At 41.4% G+C, this 21,754-nt stretch overlaps 1 protein-coding gene across 4 annotated transcripts in view; it reads left to right on the plus strand.

Moving 5' to 3' along the window:
* The window catches only part of VPS13B (vacuolar protein sorting 13 homolog B), an 883,845-nt gene that overhangs the window by 148,335 nt on the left and 713,756 nt on the right, over positions 1-21,754 (plus strand). For all 4 annotated transcript variants that reach the window (XM_090040420.1, XM_090040419.1, XM_090040417.1 and 1 more), the window contains 4 exons: positions 9,138-9,329; positions 9,890-10,056; positions 18,116-18,310; positions 20,341-20,465. In XM_090040420.1, the coding sequence (XP_089896546.1) occupies positions 9,138-9,329; positions 9,890-10,056; positions 18,116-18,310; positions 20,341-20,465 (679 nt within the window). The remainder of the gene's footprint in view (positions 1-9,137; positions 9,330-9,889; positions 10,057-18,115; positions 18,311-20,340; positions 20,466-21,754) is intronic.

A 21,754-nucleotide genomic window follows, 5' to 3' on the forward strand; every position in this document is an offset into this window, starting at 1 on the left:
TTATGAAAATTGTCCTCAGTTGAAGAAGGTTAAACTGTTCAAATGTGGACGCTAGGTTTAGCTTTGATTTTCCTTCCCCCTCTCCCCCCACTGGTTCTAAGTGAAAATAAGTCAGTTCATCTGTTTTTGTTTCTGTTTGAGATCAGCAGCATATACATGCAGCCTTGCTATATAATGCCTCCATTGCTTTAGCCTGTGAACAGGCAGGGTATGAACTATAGAAGAATGCTGTCGAGAAAATGCAACAGAAAAAAATGAGCAGTGTTCTCTGAATAAGTTAACAAAAAAAAAGGGGGCTGTGTTCTAATCTGAAATTAAAAGTAATGATAATTAAGTATGATGATAATTAAGTATACAGTATTGTCAATTAGGAGCTCCAACACAGGGTAGCTGCATTAATGTTTCAAAGCTTCTAGTAGTTGGTTGAAGGCTGTTATTAGAAACCTTGAAAGTGGAGGGAGAGGGTAGATTTGAATCTGACAAGCTCCTGTCATTTTAAAGCCTTCTAATAACATCTCTTTTCTTTCATTGTTCTGGTGCAGTTAAAAGGAGTACAGTTAATTTACAAAGTAGATAGTGTGGGGGTGAAAGGTGCTGCACACTTAACTGGTTAGGCTAGGGACAGACATTCAAAAAGCCTGAGACTGTATTGATTCAATCTTTGCAGGTTAGTCTAACCTGGCTAGGATAAATCAGTTTTGTAACCAGACAGACATCCCAGAAATGTAGGCACAGTGTGCAGTGACTCAGGCTAGAAGCTGGGGGGTGGTAGAGCAGCCCTCCCTTCCCTTGCACAGGACTGAGCTGACAGGGGGCATGCAAACCACTAGATGGAACACAGCATCAGAAAACAAAGCCTCATTAATTACAAGCTCTTCTTAAATAGCTTTTTTCCAAAGGAAAATGCATACCAGTCTCTGGCTTCTTTACTATTCATGCCATGCAGGAAGAGCACACACCAACTGCAGATGCTTCCTGAGCCTGATGAAGGATTTTTTAAAGCCAAAAGCTTGCTAAGAAATGTTTTTCCCAACTATTTAGTTGGGCTAATAAAAGATATCAGATTTACTCAAAGAACCTTGTCTGCCTTTTCCAAAGGAAGGAATGCAGGGACATTACCATCTGAGCTGTTGATTGCTACCAAAAAGCCCTAAGCGGACACTGTCCTATCTGCCTTACACAGCACTAGCTAGCATACCACATGCTAGCTGCAGTCTGTGTTGTGGGAGAGAGGAAGAAGGGAACTTTGCTTAAACAGTGTGTGTGTGGGGGGGGGGGGGTACAGAGAACCCAGCAGACCCTGCTGTGCCTGCAAGTCTCTGACAGAGCTGTGGCCAGGGAACAGAGGCAAGGGGGCCAGCCCTGCTGTGGAGCCAGAGCCCTGTCCAGCCCAGAGAGCAGGCCGGGATGCAGGGGGTGTCTGGTTTAGCTTAAACCAGCAAAGGGTCTGGGACAGACATTGCATAAACCAAATCATTTCAGTCTGATACTACATTCAATCAGGTTCATCTCAAACCTGTTTCAGCCATCTTCAAACTGGTTTATGTGCACTGAACGTCTGTTCTGTTACAGGTTTAACCAGTTTCTGATCACTTTAAACTGGTTTATGTGTAATGTCTGTCCCTAGCCTTAATGTTCTTAACCAGTATGCAGATAAATTGAATCTGTAACTATTTTATACAGTTAAGCAACTTTTGTGCACTTATTTGGTGTGCAGTTTAATTGGAGTACATTGTTTCGTCATACAGAACTGCATTCAGGAGCAGTGACGAGCATGGTGGGGTTGCAGCAACCCCTGCTTCATCTGCTCTCTTTCACCTTCTACCCAGGTGGGCAAACTGCTCTTGGATATGAGAATAGGTAATGGGGTCTTTTTGTTAAATCCCTTAGCCTGGTAAGACTCTTCTTTGTCCCTTCCTTATCCTTCCTTGCTCAGTGCACCTTCCATTACCCCCTGGCTGCTGAGAGTTGAATTAATGAGAAATATCTAATTCAAAACAATATTTCTTTGAAACTAAGTTTCTTTTCTGTTTTAAAATTCCATTCATCCTAGATTCCTTTCAATTCTGTGTTGGATGTAAATTTCAAATTTTGTGTGACAACATTTTCAAAAACTTGATTTTCAGAACTATTAAAACAACTTAATTTGAAGTACTTCGAGTTTTGCATTATATTACATTATATGGAAAACTCATTTGATAAAGTATTGTATAATAGTTAAATGATAGATTGAGACAAAATATTTCAGCTTTTTCAAAAAGAAATTGATTTAATGTTATCATTGAGAAGATAGGGATATTTCTACAAAACATTTCAGTGTTGTTAAATTAACATTTTCTAACCGAAAAAGGTTTTGGCTGGTCCTGTTCAAAAGCCCCATGACTTTTCATCATAGAAGGAGTAACAGAACTTTTTGTATTTTACTTACTTTCCTATGTATTTTTTTCTTTGATGAAATGTATAAGTGAGGCGTGTGTAGAAAAATAGGTTTAGGTTATCACTTTTTCTCAGCAGCTGTCTTATTGTTAACTTTCCCAACTTATCTAAACATCGTCTTAGTCCTATGAAAGCCAGAGATCCTGTGTACTGCTTAGTTGTATTAAGAATTCCAGTGTGGTATAAAAGAGACTTCAGAGAATTGAATACTTAGGACTTAGTCTTTAGAAATACATTGGTGATTTTTTTTTGTAGCATTCAGTGTAATTAATACACAGGAATTGTATGTCTGTTGGAAATACTTGGGAAATTTTTCACAAGCTTTCGTTTTTTGGTTATACAGTCAAAAAACACTACTTACCTAGGTAGCTTTGGCTTGTGGCCAGTGTATCTTGTTTTGGTACAGTAACAAGGTAACGTTATCACATTAGTGGCATCATTAATGCACACTGACATAATATGCTGGCACTACAAATTGTGTTATCCTTCTCCTATCCTTGTGTTTTTATTTTCTGAATGTAAGACCTTCCTGAGATGACGCAAAGCAAAACCATTAAAATAGATACAGAGAGTCTTTCCAATATCAATAGAGGCAAGAAACCTAATGCTTTAAGATGGAGCTTGTTAAGTTTGTGTACAGTATTATATAATGTCTGTGATTATAGAAAGTGGGATTTGATACCCTAAGAAGTTCCTTGTGGTCCTGTGTCCCTGGGTTTAAACAGTATATTTGAAGTTGAGTATATTTTCGTATCAAAATTAGAAAATGTAACTTGAATTAGAATTTTTGCTGTAGTTTTCTTCTATTGACATACGTGTATAGCTGCAACACTAATTACATGTTTATAGTAGTCAGGCAAATAGTTAAGACAGTGATTCCTAAAGGGGGTGTGGTGAGAGCCATGAAAAAGTCTGGATGGGGCCTGAGAAACACTGAGTTAAGACAAGTGAAAAAGTATTGTTCCTTTTTGACCCTAGTTAGTCAAGTTTGAAACCTGTTTTCTCTTTTATCCAGGTGGAGAAAATGACAGATTTGCATCTGTTTGAAAACCCATTTTTTCAAATAATATATAAGGTTTTGTTTTAATGAACACCTGAGGAATGGAACAACAGAAAATAGTTTCATCACTCGGAACCCCAAGCTTCTTTCAGCTAGTGCTTGGCCTAAAAGCTGTTTCTTTGGGCCATAGTACTGATGTTGCTTTAGGCAGGGGCTTGGACTAGATGACCTCTGGAGGTCCCTTCCAGTCCTACTTCTCTGTGGTTCTGTGAGAAAGAGAGAGCTTCTTTACTGCTCTCTCTTTCTCAGCTTCTTAGGTTTTTTTCTTTCTGTTTCTTTCACAGACATCTAGGTAAATGTGACACTTAGATAAACCAGTCAGTGCCCCCCTCGCTGTGTTTGGTACATCAGTCATCATGTAAACCCCTTGGGTCATGCAGTTCAGCTGCTACTTAAGCTTTGTGTTTTGAGTGGTACTCTTGTTGTTTCAGCTATCTGGTTATTTAAAGGAATTGATGCTTTTTTATCATTTATTCTGAATGAAAGAAGGCTGTGATTCTTCCCAATTTCAAAAAGATTAAATCCAACCCATAACAGTAATTTCCTTTGTAAGAGATTGTTTTTTCTGATTCACATCCCCTGATAATTATTGTGTTTTCTTGTTTAACTTTTCTTCTATACCAGGTCATCTCAAAATATAAATTTGTATTAAAAATAAAATGCTCAACTATGTACCAGTGTTTTAAAAAAAGGCTTTAGCATTTAAAAAAAATATAGATCGTACTAATTTAGTTCAAAGCATCCAGTTACCATTTTTTAACCACTATCTTCCACTTTTTTACAGTTTGTCATTTTGCTATTGTAATATTTACTCTTTATATATTGGAAGAAAACTAAATTAAAACAACTAGCAACTGTGATTGTAAGATTTTTATCTGTCAAAGCAATTTTGGTTCGTCACCTTTGTTGCCCCTTTAACCCCTCCTGGAGAATACGATTACTGATTAAACCACAAGTGCCTCCTGGATAGTATTAACCTTAGAAGGTTCATCTGTCATTCATGTAAGTGCACTAATCACTTTTAGTATTTTTAGTAAAAACAAGATAGTGAGGTTGAAAAACAAAGCATGCATAGTACTTTAATTTTAAAATCTGCACCTTATACCCTCTTTACCTCATTATTCTGTGTTGTGGATTTGAATACAGAATTTAACAGTCATTTGTCTGAAAGAATGCTATATCAATTTCACTAATGACCAAGTGAATTCATGACCTACAGACCACATAGAATGTAATTTTGAAATGATACATGTTGCATATTATAGATAGGTCTTCTGTAGTACCATCCCATAAATTTCTGGTACTTATGTAGTAATAGTTTATCAATGGCCGTTTGCAAATTAGGAGATGGGCTTTTAAAACAGAGCTACGTTTCAATGAGGCCTTAACCAGTCTAGTGTTTATACTTAAACATTGTATAAATTGTAATTGCAGTCTTTGGACACTTGTCCATATAATTAGTTGAGTTTATACACATGGTACCCCTTTTGTACCTAATTTATACTCAACTGTTTTTTGAAAATGGAATTTGTATAACTTGTATAAATTGTAGAAATTGTGTTCTTATAAGTAATAATGATCAAAGTTGTTCAAACAAGCTACATTTTTGCACATGTTGAAATTGACTGGCTAGTATATTTAAAGGCCTTGTCCTAGTAACATGAGATGTCTTATATGAGGTTATGGTTTCTACCCGCTCCTTGTCAGTCTTCATCTAACAACTGGAAATTTAGCAGATCTTTGCCTTGTCGGAAACAGAGCCTTGTGGAAGAATGCTTCTGTGTTCTTTGACTCGAAGCCTGTCCAGACAGTAGACTGTAGATTTCCCTTTTAATAAAAGGGATTATGAAAAGGTTCCAAACTAATTTTTGCCAGAGAGTTTTCATGGCCTTCAAGATTTTCCCTTTTTTTGAAAGCTTATTTACCTGAAAAAAATATGGTTTCTGAGCAGTTTTGAAGCAAATATCATTCTATCCCCCTTTTCCCCCCAGAAATGACCTAAAAAACCCCAAACCAAACTAAAAAGCCTTGTCACTTTTGGCTGGCTCTGTAGGCACAGTCCATTCACAGCCAGTTCAGACTATAGAGAAACTTGGTGTCCTTTTGGAACATAGATTGAGTTTGGTTAGAACCAGAAGCAAATATGAGGGGTAACTTGGAGGGCTAGGTTACAACCAGGGGGAAACGCACTTTTTTTTTTTTTTTAACTGAGATAAAGTTGAAATTTCCCCTCCTTTTGTGGAGGCCCCCATGCCCTGGGGTAGGGAGAAGGGGTTAACCACAGTGCCTTAACTAACCAAAAAAGTGTTAGCAGCTTCTATAGCTTCTTGAAAAGGTAAATGGATCACTAATCTACAGCACATCTGCTTCCTGCTGTTCATTCTGAGCAACTCATCCCAAGTTGTCAATTTACCAAAATATGTAGGTCTGGATATATCAAGATTGTATCAGTGCTTGCTCGAAAAGGTTTAAAACTTTACAAAATATCTCCAAAATGCAAAGTTATCAAAAATCATGGACTAAAGTTATAGTTTTTCAATTATTATGTTGACTAAGGAACAGGATGGTCAGAGCCTTACCAGTTGTACAGCAGAGATCCAACCACCACGTCAGCTTTTATTTATTTATTTATTTTTTACTTGAATAAAGAAATGAGGATTTCTTAGAATCTTCCGTCAAGGACCTACACACATTACACCAATTTCAGTAGTGACTAGAAGTGTTAGTAATGACATGGGTAAGACCACATTTCTCCATTTCTAGGTGATGGCTCTTCAGAATAAATGCTTTCTGTTTTTTCACTAACGAATAAGAAGGTAGGACTAAAGCACTATGCATGGAAAAATCTGTGATGATATCCTTGGCAAAAACTAATGTTGTTAGGGTCAGCCAGCTCAGCAGAACAAATACAGACTTAGGAAAAACAGCCTTTACCAGTTAGCCCTCCAGAGCATCATCAGAGCAAGGTGAAGAGTCCCCTCCCTCACTGTTGATCTGCTCCCCACCACATCCCTTCCCTTCCCCCTCGCCTTGCACCACAACGGACTTATCAGTTGGAGGCAGTTTTCCATGCTGGCAGGCTGTGCTCCTCACTGCCTGAGTGCTACGCTTTGGCTGAGTGCGCTCAGGGGCATTTATCAGCCCCATTGGACCAATGTCCAATACAGCCAATTTTCTTTATATAGGTACCAACCCAATATCAGGCTGATGTATCGGTACATCTCTATGAACAACTGGGCTGATTCTTTTAAAACTGGGCTGAGACGCATTGGTGAGGGAGTGTTTATTCCAGGGGCAGGCAGTTATTTTTGTCTTGAGGGCTGCTTAATGAGTTTTGGTAAGCCATCGAGGGCTGCATGGGTAACCTACCCCTTGAGAGTTGTCCCAACCCCTGGTTGCTGTATTGGGACCCGAAGTCCTGTCTCTTAACCGCTGACCTTTGTCACCAGAAGTCTCTCCCCTCGCCCCTAGAAATACTCCTTTGGGGGGGGGGGTTGCCATCTAAGAACCAGAAACCCCCCGCAAATTATACAGTACAAGTCAAATACCTACTAAAACATATTTTAATTTTATTACAAAGAATGTGTCATGATTTGTGTTTATGTACTGTATATAGAAGGGATTGCATAATAACTCAAAAATAGTCTTACTCTTTTATATTGTACAGGGCTGTGTGTATGTGTGGGGAGGTTTTGTGTGTGTGGGTGTGGCATAGGGTATGGGGGAGTATATGCATATCTTGGTTTGGCTTCTGGGGCAGGGTGTGGGTATGTGAAGTTTGTGGGGTACGGGACCCCCCTTCCACTCCCTCACATGATAAGAACTCCCTGCTGCTGGCAACAGCAACAGGTGGGGGGCTCAGGGTGCTCATGCCTTGTGCAGGCGCTGGCAGGGCATAGCTCCAGCCAGCACTGCATGGGGGTGAGGAGCGCATCCTGCCTACCCACCTCTACCATTGGGCCTCTGTGCTGCGTGCCTGCACTTCCCAGACTTGCACGGGGAAGTCCTTTGCTGGACTCTGCAGTGAAGCAGGGGGTGGGGCTCCCTCCATTCCCAATGGAGTCCAGGGACTGGTGTGGCAAGGGGTGAGTAAGGCAGCCAGCTCCAGTGCAGGGCTTCCCCCAATGTGGGAGCTGCAGGCATGCCATAGTAGAGGGACATCAGGAGCCAGCTGGGAAACACAGGGCTGGGCTAGATCCTGCTGTGTTCTGTAGTCTGTGGCATTGTAGCCAGGAACCAAGTGGTGTGGTATGGAGCCAGCCTGCCCAGCTGGGCACCTCCTGGCAGCATGCTGTTCCCAGCTGCAACACCGGAACCACAGAATGCAGCAGGAGCTATCCTGGCCCCATAACTCCCAGCTGGCTCCTGCTGCTGCTGGCCCTGACCCCTGGGGCCCTGCGCTCCTGCCTGCTGCCACTTCCTGCCTCCCCCCGCCCTCCTCCATGCCTGCCATCACTGCCTTTTCCTGGCTGTTTTTCTTCCTAACCCACCTGCTGCCACCACTCCCCCAGCCCCCCTCCCCAAGTCCACTGCTTCCCACCTGTAGCTACAGCACCATGCAGTTCCGGCTGCAGGGCCAGGATCACGCAGCACGGCAAGAGCCAGCTTGGCCCAGTTGGCACCATGTGGTTGCCAGCTGGGAACTGCATGGTGCCAGATGGATCCAGCTGGCTCCTGCTGCACCTGCAATCCTCGCCTCCCCTCCCTCAACCTGTTTTTACCTGAGTTTCCCTCTCCAGTGGAGGGAGGCAGGGAACAGCCCCAGGGTCCCAGGCTAGAAGCTTCTGCTAAGGCAGAAGCTTCTAGCTGTGGCTGGGATTGGGTCGGGGCCTTGCTGCTGACACTGGGTCCTATCGCCGTCTTCTCCTGGGTCCTGCTGCTGTTGGCTCCTGTCATCTTTGACAGGAAGTCAGGGGCAGATGAATATTAATTTTTTTAATTTTTTAGGGGCCCTGTGGGCCAGATAGAAGGGTCAGCTGTGACTTGCGGGCCATATTTTGCCCTCCCCTGGTTTATTCTCACTACCAATCCTGTATCTCATCAGTAGATAAACAGAAGAGTTTTTTTTATCCATTTCAGAAGAGTTTATCTATCTTTACCACAAGAACTCAGAAGAATTTCTCTTCTGCTCAGGCCCTAGATCTGTCTTAAGGAAAATTCTCTTGGTTTAGAAATGAAGGAAGATAGGCACATATTGTCTTAGAGTATCCTTCTGTAAGGCAAATTGTGATAGGAGTATGATATGGTTAGGTTTGTGGTACAGTGCACTACAGATGTTCTGAACAACACGACTTTCCTAAACAACTGGGATCAGGCTTTTGTGTAAATTACATTTGGGGCTGTTTGGGTGTCCAGAGCACCCCAAACTGGGAGGACACAAAGGTACTTTAAAATTATGTTAATGCTCCCTTCCCTCAGGTAAGACATGCAACACAGGATCTCTTTCAGGTGCTCAATATTTAAAATGATCAAATATTTTAAAAATATACATTTACATTTTAATATTTCCACTGTATTTTTTCTCACTATAGGTTTATGATCACTGGATCTAAAACAAAAAATAATTGAGAAATGTAATAATTTGGTATGTCCAGTTGTTTTATATTCTTCATGATACTTACAAAAAAAATCTCTTCTTTAGTTTCTGGGAATCAGCAAGACCTTTCTTCAGCAAAAAGTGAAGATTTTGGAAATGTACAGGAAATGTCTACAAAAACCCTCATTGTGGGTCCACTTAATCTTCGTTTGGATAGCAGTGCAGTGCATCGGATTATGAAAATGATAGTTTGTGCTTTGGAACATGAATATGAGCCATATAGCAAGGCTAAATCAGGTATACTGCCTAACTTAATTCTTCTTTATTACAGACTATAGACCAGATTCAGCACTTCTGACAGCAGAGGAGAAAATCCTGCTTGAAGGTTACCACAAGGGCCTTGGTATATCCCCTGGCATCCCTAGCTGTGGTGTTACATTTTAAGCCCCCCTGCTAAGAGTGAATTCCTCGAGTCTCCAAGGAGAAAGGAAGCCACTAGTATAGGTTTATGAGTTAAGAAATTAGAGTTTAAATGAACAAAAAAAAATGATTTGGAAGTAATTATGGTCAGCTAATAAGACTAACCCCCTATGTAAGTCATAGAGAGACAGAGATCTTTCATTTTGCAAATGTACATTTCATAGTGATAAAAATAATTATGATTATATTTGGTTTTAGGTAGAGCCTAAAATAGAAGAATTAACACTCCTAGACATAGAGAAGAAAACTAAAAATAAAAACAAAATACTATTCACACCTACTAAACAACAAAAAATATTTGAATAGTTATTGTAGAAAATATTTTGCTACTTTTAGTCTTATGCTTAATTTGTTTATATAATCATGACCTATTTTAGATATTGTAGATGGAAATCGAACTATGCCAGACTCAGAACTAGCATCGTTGGAGGAATACATTCCCACTCGACTCACAAGCTTTACTATACTTAAATGCACCATTACAGTCCCAATGGCTGAATTCAATTTACTGGACCACTTGCTGCCTATAATCATGGGTCAAAAGGTATGATGATATTTACTATTAAGTTTTTATACATGTTTATTCAGTGTTTAATGCAAAAAAATTAAAGTATATTAAGGTTGAAAGTTCAAGCACTCATTTTTTATGATTACAGGACTAGCTACATATCTCTCCTTGTGTCATTTGCCTAGCCCCCCCCCCCCCCGGTTGTGGTATAACAAAAGGGTCCCTGACTGATGTCATGGCTGAGTAAAGACCTTGCATTGTTTGCATGATTTCCATGGTGCAGTCCAACAGTAGCTGAACTTAATACAATATGGAGATACTCCATACGCAAAAAGTTGTAATTTTGCTGCAATAACAGTGTGCTTAGCATGTTTTCTACTGTTTAAAGGCATAGTTGCTCACACTTTAAGTGCAGTTTACATGTCTTAAGTGTAACATACAATTTGGCTGTCTGACTACAGTTGCTTCAGGTGTCAGGCCTTCTGCATTTCTGTCTCCTAAGAAGGAATCTTGCAGTTCCTTCTAGTCTTAAGATCAGGCCCTGGGCTACAATTCTGCATGTATTGTCCATGCTTACTCAGCAGGTATGACTGAGCTTGTTACTTTTTTTTCCATTCAGGAGTCTTTAACCAGTTGTGCATGTGGTAGCTAGTTAGCCTCTTTTGAACCAAAATATTGTTTTAACAGCACAAAGGAAGCTTTTACCAAAGGGATTTTTAAAACAACAAACATTTTACAAAAATAGCTCTTTGTTATAGTTTTACCTATAGTATACCTTTACAAAAGGCACTTCATGGTAGCCTAAGCAGGTCTGTCATCAATATCAGCAGGTCTGTCATCTTCATATCATCCCACAGGTCCTTTATCTGGAATTGTTGAACAGTTCTTCAACAGTGAAATTGTAGGGATAGTAGGTTTTTATGTTTTTTTTATTTTCTTTAGACTCTCATGGTGCTTCCACACATGCAGACAGAGATATGCACTTGCAGTAGTTCAAATAGCAACAGCACAAATTTGTGTCAGAGATTAGTTCCTCATTACACGTGCCTGAACAACACTTAGGTGAGGGGCAAATTGTTCCTCTTGGGGCAAAATGACCCTGCCCAACTCTTCCCAGATCTTTTGCCAGGAGGAGCTAGAGATAAACCAGCACTTGTGCTGACCCCAGCAATATAAAAACCTGCCCCTGCCCCCTTTTGCTTACGAGGATGTGGGATGCTGAGCAGCACTGATATGCTCTGCCTTTGCCCCTCACTCCCAGCACACCACCCCACTACTGGCTTTAACTCCTGACCCACAGCCCCTGCTTGCCCCCACTATCTCCTTCCTGGCAGCATCTCTATCGCAGCACTAGGGTATGAGGACACTGAGTAGTTCATTTCTCTGATTGTACCGTGCCTCTGTTTGCTCTCAAAAATATAAAAATCAGAGGGAAGGATTTTTCTAAGTAATTGAAGAAGTTTTTAAATTTCTAATTCTTTTAATCTTCTGGGATCTTTATGCTTAAGCTCATAGTACAGCCTGTCTTTATAGATCGAGGCAAATGAAAAATTGTGTTAAAAAATCTCAGAAAAACATTCCACACACGCATACTCCCCCCTTGTGCATTTGTACTTTCAACTGGGTGGTTTAGTTGAACTAATGGCTTACTTCTGGCTTAGTCACTTACATAGCTATTTCAGGTTCAAGCAGGTAATACCTTTTATATTAGACTATCATGGATTCTTTATAACCAGTTAATCTCTGAAGCTGGATTTCAGTGTTATAAACAGCAGTGGCTTATCATTTAAGGGTGCTTGCAGGTGTAAAAAAAACAACCCAGCTCACCCAACATCTGTAAAGATCAGGTGCATTAGTGGGGCTTTTTGGCACTTGTATCTAATGACCAATTGAGAATCAGTTTTAGCTAAGAGTGCCAAAAAGCCCTACTGATATTTGTAGACACTGCAGAGCTAGATTGAAGTAACATGCTGCTTCTTCTAGTAAAGCACTTTTTTTGTTTTGGAGGGTTTTTTTGAATGACTGCTGGCAGCCTAAATTCTTGTGTTAGAGCTGAGGTAGCTGGAGGAGGACATTTCTTACAGGATGTACCTGCATCTTTTCTGATTTAAAGACAGTTGGATAGCGATTTGCTATTAGTTGAATGCTGCTACTAGTTATTTCATAGATTTCATGGACGTTAGGGCTGGAAGGGACCTCGAAGATCATCAAGTCCAGCCCCCTGCCCCAGGGCAGGAAGTCAGGTAAGGTCAAAGGATCCCAGCAAGATAATCATCCAAACGTTTCTTGAATGAGTCCAGAGTAGATGCCTGTGTCACTTCTCAAGGGAGTCTATTCCAGGTCTTGGGGGCTCAGACAGTAAAGAAATTTTTTCTTATGTCCAGCCTAAATTGGTCTTGGAAGAGTTTATGACCATTGGTCCTTGTTTTTCATTGGGGCGCTTGGGGGAAAAGGCGTTCTCCCAGATCCTGATGCAAAACCTGTACATACTTATAGGTGCCCCCTGAGCCTGCACTTTTCCAGGCTGAAGAGTCCCATGGCTCTCAGCCTCTCTTCATAAGTCCTATTCTCCTGCCTTCTGACCATGTGCGTGGCTCTCCTCTGGACTTTCTCAAGCTTCTTGACATCCTTCTTGAATTGTGGAGCCCCAAATTGGCTGCAGTACTCCAGCTGCTGCCTCACCAAGGCCAAGTACAGTGGGAAGATAACATCCTGAGATTCAAGCCAGAATTTTGTTTGCTTTACCAGCTGCAACATCGCATTGGTGGCTTATGTTGTGGTCAGTCATGACCCCCAAGTCTCTTTCAGTCATGGTGCTAGCAAGCATAGCACTGCCAGGCCTATAAGTATGTTGCAGGGTTTTTTTCCCTGTGGTGGAGTGCCTTACATTTATCGGTATTGAATGTCATCAGGGTTGTATCCACTTGCTTACTAAGTTTATCGAAGTCAGCCTGGATCATTAGCCTGTCCTCAGTTGTGGATGCTGGTGTCATCGGGGAACTTAGCCAGTGCACTTCTGATACCAACTTCCACATCATTGATAAAGAAGTTAAAGAGAAACAGTCCAAGGACAGAGCCTTGGGGGGCACCACTGATCACACAGTGCCATAATGATTTGCTACCATCGACCACTACACTCTGGGTCTGACTGCAGAGCCAATTTCCCAGCCATCAGACTGTGGTGTAGCTGACTGTGGTATAGCAGAGGCCACAGTTGGCCAATTTTTCCATGAGGAGGTCATGGGATACCTGATCAAAGGCTTTCTTGAAGTCCAGATATATGATGTCAATCTCTTCTCCCTTGTCTGTGTGATATGTCACCTGGTCATAGAAGGAGATGAGATTGGTCAGGCAAGATCTATCTGCAACAAACCCATGCTGGCTATCCCTCAGGATGTTGCCCTCAACCAGCTTACCCAGAAGGGTCTCCTTGATAATTTTCTCCAGAATCTTACTGGGGACTCTTACCAGGGATTGAGGTCAAGCTGATTGGCCTGTAATTCCCAGGGTCTGCTTTTTACCCTTTCTTGAAGATGGGTACCACAATGGCCTTCTTTCAGTCTTCAGGTACTTCACCTGACCGCCATGAGTTTTTGAATATTTTTGCCAATGGTTGAGCTACGACACCTGCCAGCTACTTGAGTACTCTAGTGTGTAATCTGTCAGGACCAGCTGACTTGAAGGTGCCCAGCCCTTCAAGGTGATCCTTTACTAGATCAACACCGATGCTGGGTATATTTAGTAAACTTTATTTTCTTGATGCTTTTGTGACCTGTTTATTTGGTATTTACCATTTGTCTTCTGTAGTAAATCTATTACTGAGTGTGGCAGTGCACCTTTGAGTGCCTGTCACTTTAAGGGCAGATTCAGGCAGCTAGCAGGTGCCTGATTGTGGCAGCCATTATGAGAACCAGGTATATAAAGGATGCAGTTTGCTGCTGCCAGCCCAGGCAGAAACATTGCCTGGCGGAGCTGCAGCAGGAACACTAGGAGGTAAAAGCAAGATCTTATGAGGATGGCTAGGAGGCTCTTGGTCCTGGGCATGACCTAAAACTGCACCCAGCTGGGGATGGGTGGCCTGGTGGGGCTTCTGGTGGCGTGGGAGCCCCAGGAAATGCCAGGCCAGTTACTACCCTGGTGAAAGGTGGGTCAGGGTATCTTAACCTCTAGCCCCCACAATTCGGTGGGTATGAGGGCCAGGCATGGCTATGGCCACCTGAGCCCTAAGGGATGGAAGTCCCCAGGAGAGGAGTGGGGCCAGGCACAGCTGCAGGCAGCTGAGCCCGCAGGGGAGGAAGACCCCGGAGGCCCCTGGTCAGGGATAGTTGTGAAGGCCCAGAGAAGGCAGGGATGTAGGTGGCCCCACACAGATCAGGGTTGAACAGGAGTAGGCCTTAAGGTCTGTGCATGAAGGGGGCTGAGTAGGGCCAAACAGGGAGTGGGCATGAAGGGCAGTTCCAGGAGCACGTTGAGTAGGGCCAAATGGGGAGTAAGTCTGAAGGGTAGCACAAGGGCCAGCCCTGTGAGTAGTTGAGTATGAAGATGATGAAAAGACCCCAGGGTGGGGCATAATGTAGAGGCCCTAGGGTGGGCATAGTAGGAACCCCATGTGTGGGGATTAGGCCAAGGTATGTTTTCAGACACCTGAGGCCATAGTTGGGTTTGAGGCTGAATAGTGGGGCTCAGCCAGGAAACTAGGGGTGAGTCCTGACCCCAGCAAGTCCTCTGTTGAGAGGAAGCTGAGTGCAGGTCAGAATTTACAGAAAGGGAGAGCACAATGGCATGCTTCTGTAAGGAGGGAGTGAGAGTCCCTGTGAGACCCAGGAGCACCAGTTGTGGTGCGAGGGAACATCATTCATGTGTGTCATCTGTGAGGCTTGGGATGCAGTACAGGGGTGGTTGGAGCTGCATACATAGGTCCAGGAGAACAGGGCTTCCAAAGGGCAGTCTCCCGCCTAATTAAGACACCAATTATTAAACAGCAAGGCGTGGCAGGAAAGAGGTGGGCGGTTTGCCTAGAAACAGGCGGGCAGGCCAACTTCTAATCAGCCGTGAGAAGGCCCCCTGTTACATGAGCCATCACAAATGATGCCCAGCTTGAAATAACTTCGTAGACCCCCTCGTCCCTCCCCCACCTTAAGTCAGCATGTATAATGAAAATATCATGATGTGGTATAAATTACGGTAAACTCGTAGTGTGAATAATGTGCTCAGTGTTGGTGATCCTGTGTCTCAGAGTGTCCAAATACATCAAAATAAAATGATTAAAAGGCACAGGAGAGATTTCATATGAGGATAAATGGGAAAAAATTAAGAAGTCAGGTTCTTCCCTATCTTCAGCTTTTGCTGGGGCACAGCAGGGAGGGTGGCTTGTGAGAAAACAGGACATGATTTCTTGCTTCTCTGCTCCTGCATCTATTTTCGAGTAAATGAGGGCATTCTGTCTCGATTTACAACGCAGTTTAATTCTAGAACTTTTGAGTATGGGGGTTGTTCTAGCTGGGCCAGCAAACCTTTTCATCCTGTTTACCATGTACCAGCTGGGAATGTGGAATCATCACAGCCATTTGTCTGCCTTGTACCTTGCTTCTGTTGTGCAGAAGTGTGGAGAGGTGTGTGTAGGAAACAGTTTTACTCCAATAGAGTAAGTACATGGACTGTTTGTAATATAAGGGCTTTGGCCAACCTTAAAAGATGACTGTGCATTGTTATTAAGACTCCAACTAACCCTGAAGCACTTAATAGTCCTCTTGTACACTTCAACAAATCCACCACGTGCCTAACTCCAGCAGAAATGGCATGTGTGACCTTACCTTTTGGTATTTGTAACTTGTCAGCATGTCAGTATTTAACCTTAACATTTTTAATAAAACACTTTTTAATAAAATTATATATAATATTGGAGATGGAAATTAGACTGCCCAAGCTTTCAGCCTAGCAATTGGGAACTTACAAGCATGGAACATGGTCCTACTAGCCTCTCCAAAACCTAGCAAACTTCTAGCAGACACAGATTAGAAATAATTTAGTACAAGCCATTAGCAGTATCACAGAAAGAGATGTTCTTGCTGGTTAAGCCAGCCTCTTGCTTATATGCAAGGGAAAAGAGAAAAGCATTGGTAAAGGTTTAATTTTCAGGTTTTATTTATGGTATAACTGTAGCCACTGAGATGTTGACATCCTTGATTCCTTCTTTTTGTCTAGGCAGGGTATTTTTATTAATTTTAAGATCATGGAGGTCAAAGGACATGAGGGTACGTTGTCTTTGGGAGGAAGACAAGGGAGGAAGGAGGACCCGGGAAACTATAGGTCAGTTAGTCTTACCTCGATCCTGGGTAGGCTTTTTGAGGGAATTATTCTGGCAAATGTCCATGAGGGGCCAGCAGGGGAGATTATGCTTAGGGGCAACCAACACGGGTTTATTAGAGGCAGGTCCTATCAGACCAACCTGGTGGCCTTCTACGACCAGGTCACCAAATCCTTAGATGCAGGGGTAGCAGTGGACATAATCTTTCTGGACTTTCAGAAGGCCTTCGACACTGTCTCTCACCTTGTTCTCATTAAAAAAACTAGGGGACTGTGGTGTTGACACTTACACAGTCAAATGGGTCGCCAACTGGCTGGAGGGCTGCACCCAGAGAGTGGTGGTGGATGGGTCATTTTCGATCTGGAGGGATGTGGGCAGTGGGGTTCCGCAGGGCTCGGTCCTCAGGCCCGCACTGTTCAATATCTTCATCAGTGACTTGGAGGAGGGAGTAAAAAGCACCCTGTTCAAATTTGTTGATGACACTAAGGTGTGGGGGGATGTGGGCACGCTAGAGGGGAGGAATAGGCTTCAATCAGACCTAGATAGGTTACAGAGGTGGGTGGATGAGAACAGGATGGGATTCAACACTGACAAGTGCAAGGTGCTGCACCTGGGGGGAAGAACCAGCACCATACCTACAGGCTGGGGAACTCCCTTCTCGTCAGTGCAGAGGCAGAAAAAGATCTTGGAGTCATCATTGATGCCAAGATAAATATGGGCAGGCAGTGTGGGAATGCAGTCAGGAAGGCCAACCGCACCTTGTCATGCATCCACAGATGCATCTCAGGCAGGTCCAAGGAGGTGATACTCTATGCAGCACTGGTCAGGCCACAGCTGGAGTACTGCATCCAGTTCTGGGCGCCGCACTCCAGGAGGGATGTGGACAACATGGAGAGGGTCCAGAGGAGGCCACTCGCATGATTGGGGGCAGCAGGGCATGCCCTATGAGGAGAGGCTACGGGACCTGAACTTGTTCAGCCTCCACAAGAGAAGGCTGAGGGGAGATCTAGTGGCCTGTTACAAACTAATCAGAGGGGACCAGAAGGCACTGGGGGAGTCCCTTTTCCCCCGAGCACTACTAGGAGTGACTAGAAATAACGGTCACAAGGTGCCAGAGGGTAAATTCAGACTAGACGTCAAGAGGCGCTACTTCACGGTCAGGGCGGCTAGGTTCTGGAACCAACTTCCAAGCGAAGTGGTGCTGCCTCCTACCCTGGGGGTCTTTAAGACAAGGCTTGACGATCACATTGCTGGGGTCGTTTGACTCCAGTACTCTTTCCTGCCATGGCAGGCGGTCAGACTTGATGATCTGCTCAGGTCCCTTCTGACCCTACTAACTATGAAACTATGTTACAGCTCAGAAGAGTTCGTGGCAGCCATGACAGTGAATCTTGATTCCATTTGTGCAACCTTGATTTTTAAGCTATAGCAAGCTAGTAAGACAAGTTAATCAAGGTGCCAAGGGGCAACCTCTTCCTTTAAAATTAAATGTAAAAGCACATAACTGATGAATCTGTTTACGAGTATTTTCTTGTCTTTCTGTGCCCCTTGATACATCCCTATAACAGTTTTGTGACATCACAGAGGACCCTAAGAATTATAGAATGGCACATCACCTTTGTATACTTGTACATGAATCTGCTAAGTAGAGACTTCATGTTTTAGAAATATTTCAGGCTCTTTAAAAACTTTGGAAATAGGGATATGAGGCCATATTGTATGCAACATCACAAGCAACCCTAAAATGTTGAAATGTGCCTTTAATGTGTGTGTGTGCTTGCTTTTTAGAATTCAAGTGGTTTGTTAAACGTTACAAGCTTCCAGCCTGTACGGCCTTTGCCTTCTATTAGAATTTTGGTAGACAAAATTAACCTGGAACATTCTGTGCCAATGTATGCTGAACAACTTGTGCAAACAGTCAGCAACCTTAGCCAACCTTCTGATAACCTGCTTCATTACTGTAATGCACACTGCTACCTTAAGGTAAAAGAAAATAAAAATATTATCTAGTATGTTGAAAATAATTTAGCATGAATAAATTTAACATGAATATAAGCAAGCTTAAATGTTGAGTTATTTTCTAGTGCATGTCCAGTTTTGCCAGAAGGATGTGCAACAAGTCTCAGGGTCTTGGTTCTACGCTCCTTATTTAGCCAAGATGTCCTCTGACTTCATTGAGAATGTCAGTGAGTAAGCAGTGCAGGTTAAGCTTGAATGGGCTAATTATTTACTTATAAGAGTCTCTTCAAATTGATTCAGAGAAAACCAGTGTAGAAAAATAATTAAAAAAGATATACATGGTAATGACTTATCTTTATAAATTCTGTTGAATACTGTGAAGGAAAGTAGTTATGTTGGCTGCTTACAGACGTGGGGGGAAAACAAAACAAAACAATGCTGTACTTTAAACTCTACATGCTCCTGCACTGGAAAAGAGAGAGCACGTTAGTTTACCCTGGCTTTCTCAGCATCTGTAGAGGTTGGGTGCGTTAGTGGGGCTTTTCTGACGTTTTTATCTAACAGCTGATTGAATCAGCTTTAGCTGAAAGCCCCAAAAAGCCCCTCTGAATGGCCTGATTTCTATAGATGCTGTGGAGCTGGGTTGAAGTAACATGCTGCTTCGTTTGCTAAAATGTGTTTTGGAGTGAAGGGAGGTTCCCCCCCATGTCTGTCACTGCCTATTGTATCAATGTTCACAAAAAGCAAAAGCCCATTCTTGAATACAGTGAGCCACATCTTTGCATAGTTCAGTTCTTCTGAGTATGGGAGGAGATCTTAAAATATTCAATATCATATATTTCAATATTTTAATATTTCAATATTTTAATATCCTTTATTGAGGAGGAAGCCTTTTTGCCAGATTTAGAGAGTTTAAAAATCGCAGCAATCGTTTGGCAAAAGGAGCATAACTTCAGCTATAGTATCACATTCTGGCCTGCTAGACCAAGTGCTGTGGTTAGAACAGCTTGAGGGGCTTTGGGTGCTGTTGTAATTATATTTGCATCCACCCCAACTAATGTCACTACTAACAATGGTTAGTGTAAATATTGCCTTCGAAAGAAAACACAGAGGAGCTCCTTCGCATCTCCACTGTACTTGTCTACCCACACCATAACAGCTGTCTAAGCAACAAGATTCTTAACTGTCCCTGTAAAACAGTAGCACGGTGTTACATCACTACATGGCAAACTTCCACTTCCCTGGGAAGGTGCAGCTCACCTCCTAGTACATTTAAAATGATTGGGTCAGAAATATCACATCTTCTCCTCCTAATTTTTTTTTTTTTTATATTTTCATTAGGGCTTTCCTCCCCAAGGGTTTATACATAATTATTAAAAGAAAACCCTTGGCTTTTTCATTTGTGGTTGCATTTTCTGAGTGCAGAATTGAGCCAGTTACTTTATCTGCTATATAAATATGTGAATTGTGCTTTGACATGCAGATGGCAGAATAGGTTAAAAATATTAAACTCCTTCAGAGCTAGTTTTCACAGGGACAGGGAGAAATGTTAGAGAACAAGTGTAATATAGCCTTAAGAATCTAATTCAAATTTGGCCTCATTTTATCAAAAAAAAAAAAAGCTCCTCCTATGCAATCCCACAGTGTACAAAAATGTTGACTAACTACTAAACAATGGATTGGTGGGTTTTACATTGCTTCATATAAATGATAAAATGTAATATGTGATTGTAAGTAAACATTTGGCATGTTGCATAAATATTAATAGGAAACATGAACATATTTGTATTAGTTTTTAAGCGGATGCAGTTATTTCTTTTTAAGATGAAAAAACAAGTTTTTATGAGTGGATGGGAGGTATTTTCAAGTTGCGGAAAGTATTCTGTAATTATAATTGATAGTTTTATATTTAATGATTATTACTTTAATATTATATTTTGGGGGGCTGGGAAAGTCCAGAGAGTTTAGGTAATGGAAAGTAGAAGTGTTAAATCTAATCTGTGTTTGTTGAATCTTTTATCAGTATATAGTTTGACCTTTTGTGCATGTTTCAGATATTTGGCTTTCAGGCAGGACTAACCTCTTTGGATATCAGAGGATCATACTGCTCACCTGCTCCAGTTATCCCCTCTTTCAGTACTGCTTTTTATGGGAAGCTGCTTAAATATCCCAGATCCTGGTGAGTATTACATTTTACAGAATTAAACAGTAATATAATCCATAACTATTTGCTTTATATAGTTTTGGGTATTTGACTGGTCAAATAAAGTTTGGTCAATTGACCAGTCCAATATAAGTAAAAAATTGTAGAAAATTGCCAATAGGTTCAAATAAAACACAGAAAAAGCACAAATTTTCTATTAAGAAATGTTATAAAACAAAAATCATGCATCTGTCAAGAAAACTACAAAAAATGTAGGGTTTTTTTGTTGTTTTGGTTTTTTTTAATACAATTGCTATAAACTTTGACCGGTCAAAAATATGCAGTCAGTTGACTGGTCGAGTGACCATATTTGATCAGTCAGTTAGTTGACTGGCTTGCCAACCCTAGTTTTTATACTTACTGAGAGGTTAAATTAAATAGATTTTTAAGGATAGTATCATTTATTTCTAAGGCTTTTTGTCTCTTGCACCATATAGTATTATTTGAAATCTGTTGCCTGGAAAGAACAACTTTGTAAGGACACAGCTGTTAATCAGCAAGCCCTTCCGTAGTCCCTTCTTTCATTGAGTAAACCCAGTGACAGACTACAAAATACTGTAGCAAATGTTTTGCTTTTTCAATCATAGGGAATCTCACGAAACAATTCCCATTCCTTCTTGAATGAATACCAAAGATAATGTTATCTACTGATATTTGAATTAATGCATCTTAATTGAATAGCTCTGCTCTCACCCTTCAAATCAACCAAATCAAAAGTCTGATGCAAAGCAGCAGTAACAGCCTAAATCACACTATATTTATCTGTCATATTACAATTGAAACCATATTAATGAGACAATCAGATGTGTAATATATTTGTAGTGATTGCTTTACAGTATTGAAGGTTTAAAATGCAAATATTTTTACCCTGAAGAAGAATTTTTTTGTGGTTTTTACAATGGTTACAAAATGTAAATACTTCATAAACGCTTCCCTTTTCTTTTGTTCTTTAACACAGTCTAGCTCTTCTGTTAAAATTTCACTCTAAACTAGGTTTTGTATTATATGACATGCTGTATCACTTTTATTTTTGTTTTTTAAAAATATTGTATTAAAACATGTCTCTTTGTCCAAAAGAGTATAATATATAAGGATTTTTCCTTCTGGTTTAAAACTGAGTTGGGTATAATAATACATAATTTGAAGGTAAGTTACCTTCAGGAATGTTAATAATATGGGATAAGCTGGTCAGCAAGACAAGTCAGCATTTTAAAAATATTGGCCTCATATTTAATAAAAGTGTCTTTTTAAACAATTTGTGAATA

This window comes from Crocodylus siamensis, chromosome 3, assembly GCF_052110815.1.
Source record: "Crocodylus siamensis isolate JL-2025a chromosome 3, ASM5211081v1, whole genome shotgun sequence".
NCBI lineage: Eukaryota > Metazoa > Chordata > Crocodylia > Crocodylidae > Crocodylus > Crocodylus siamensis.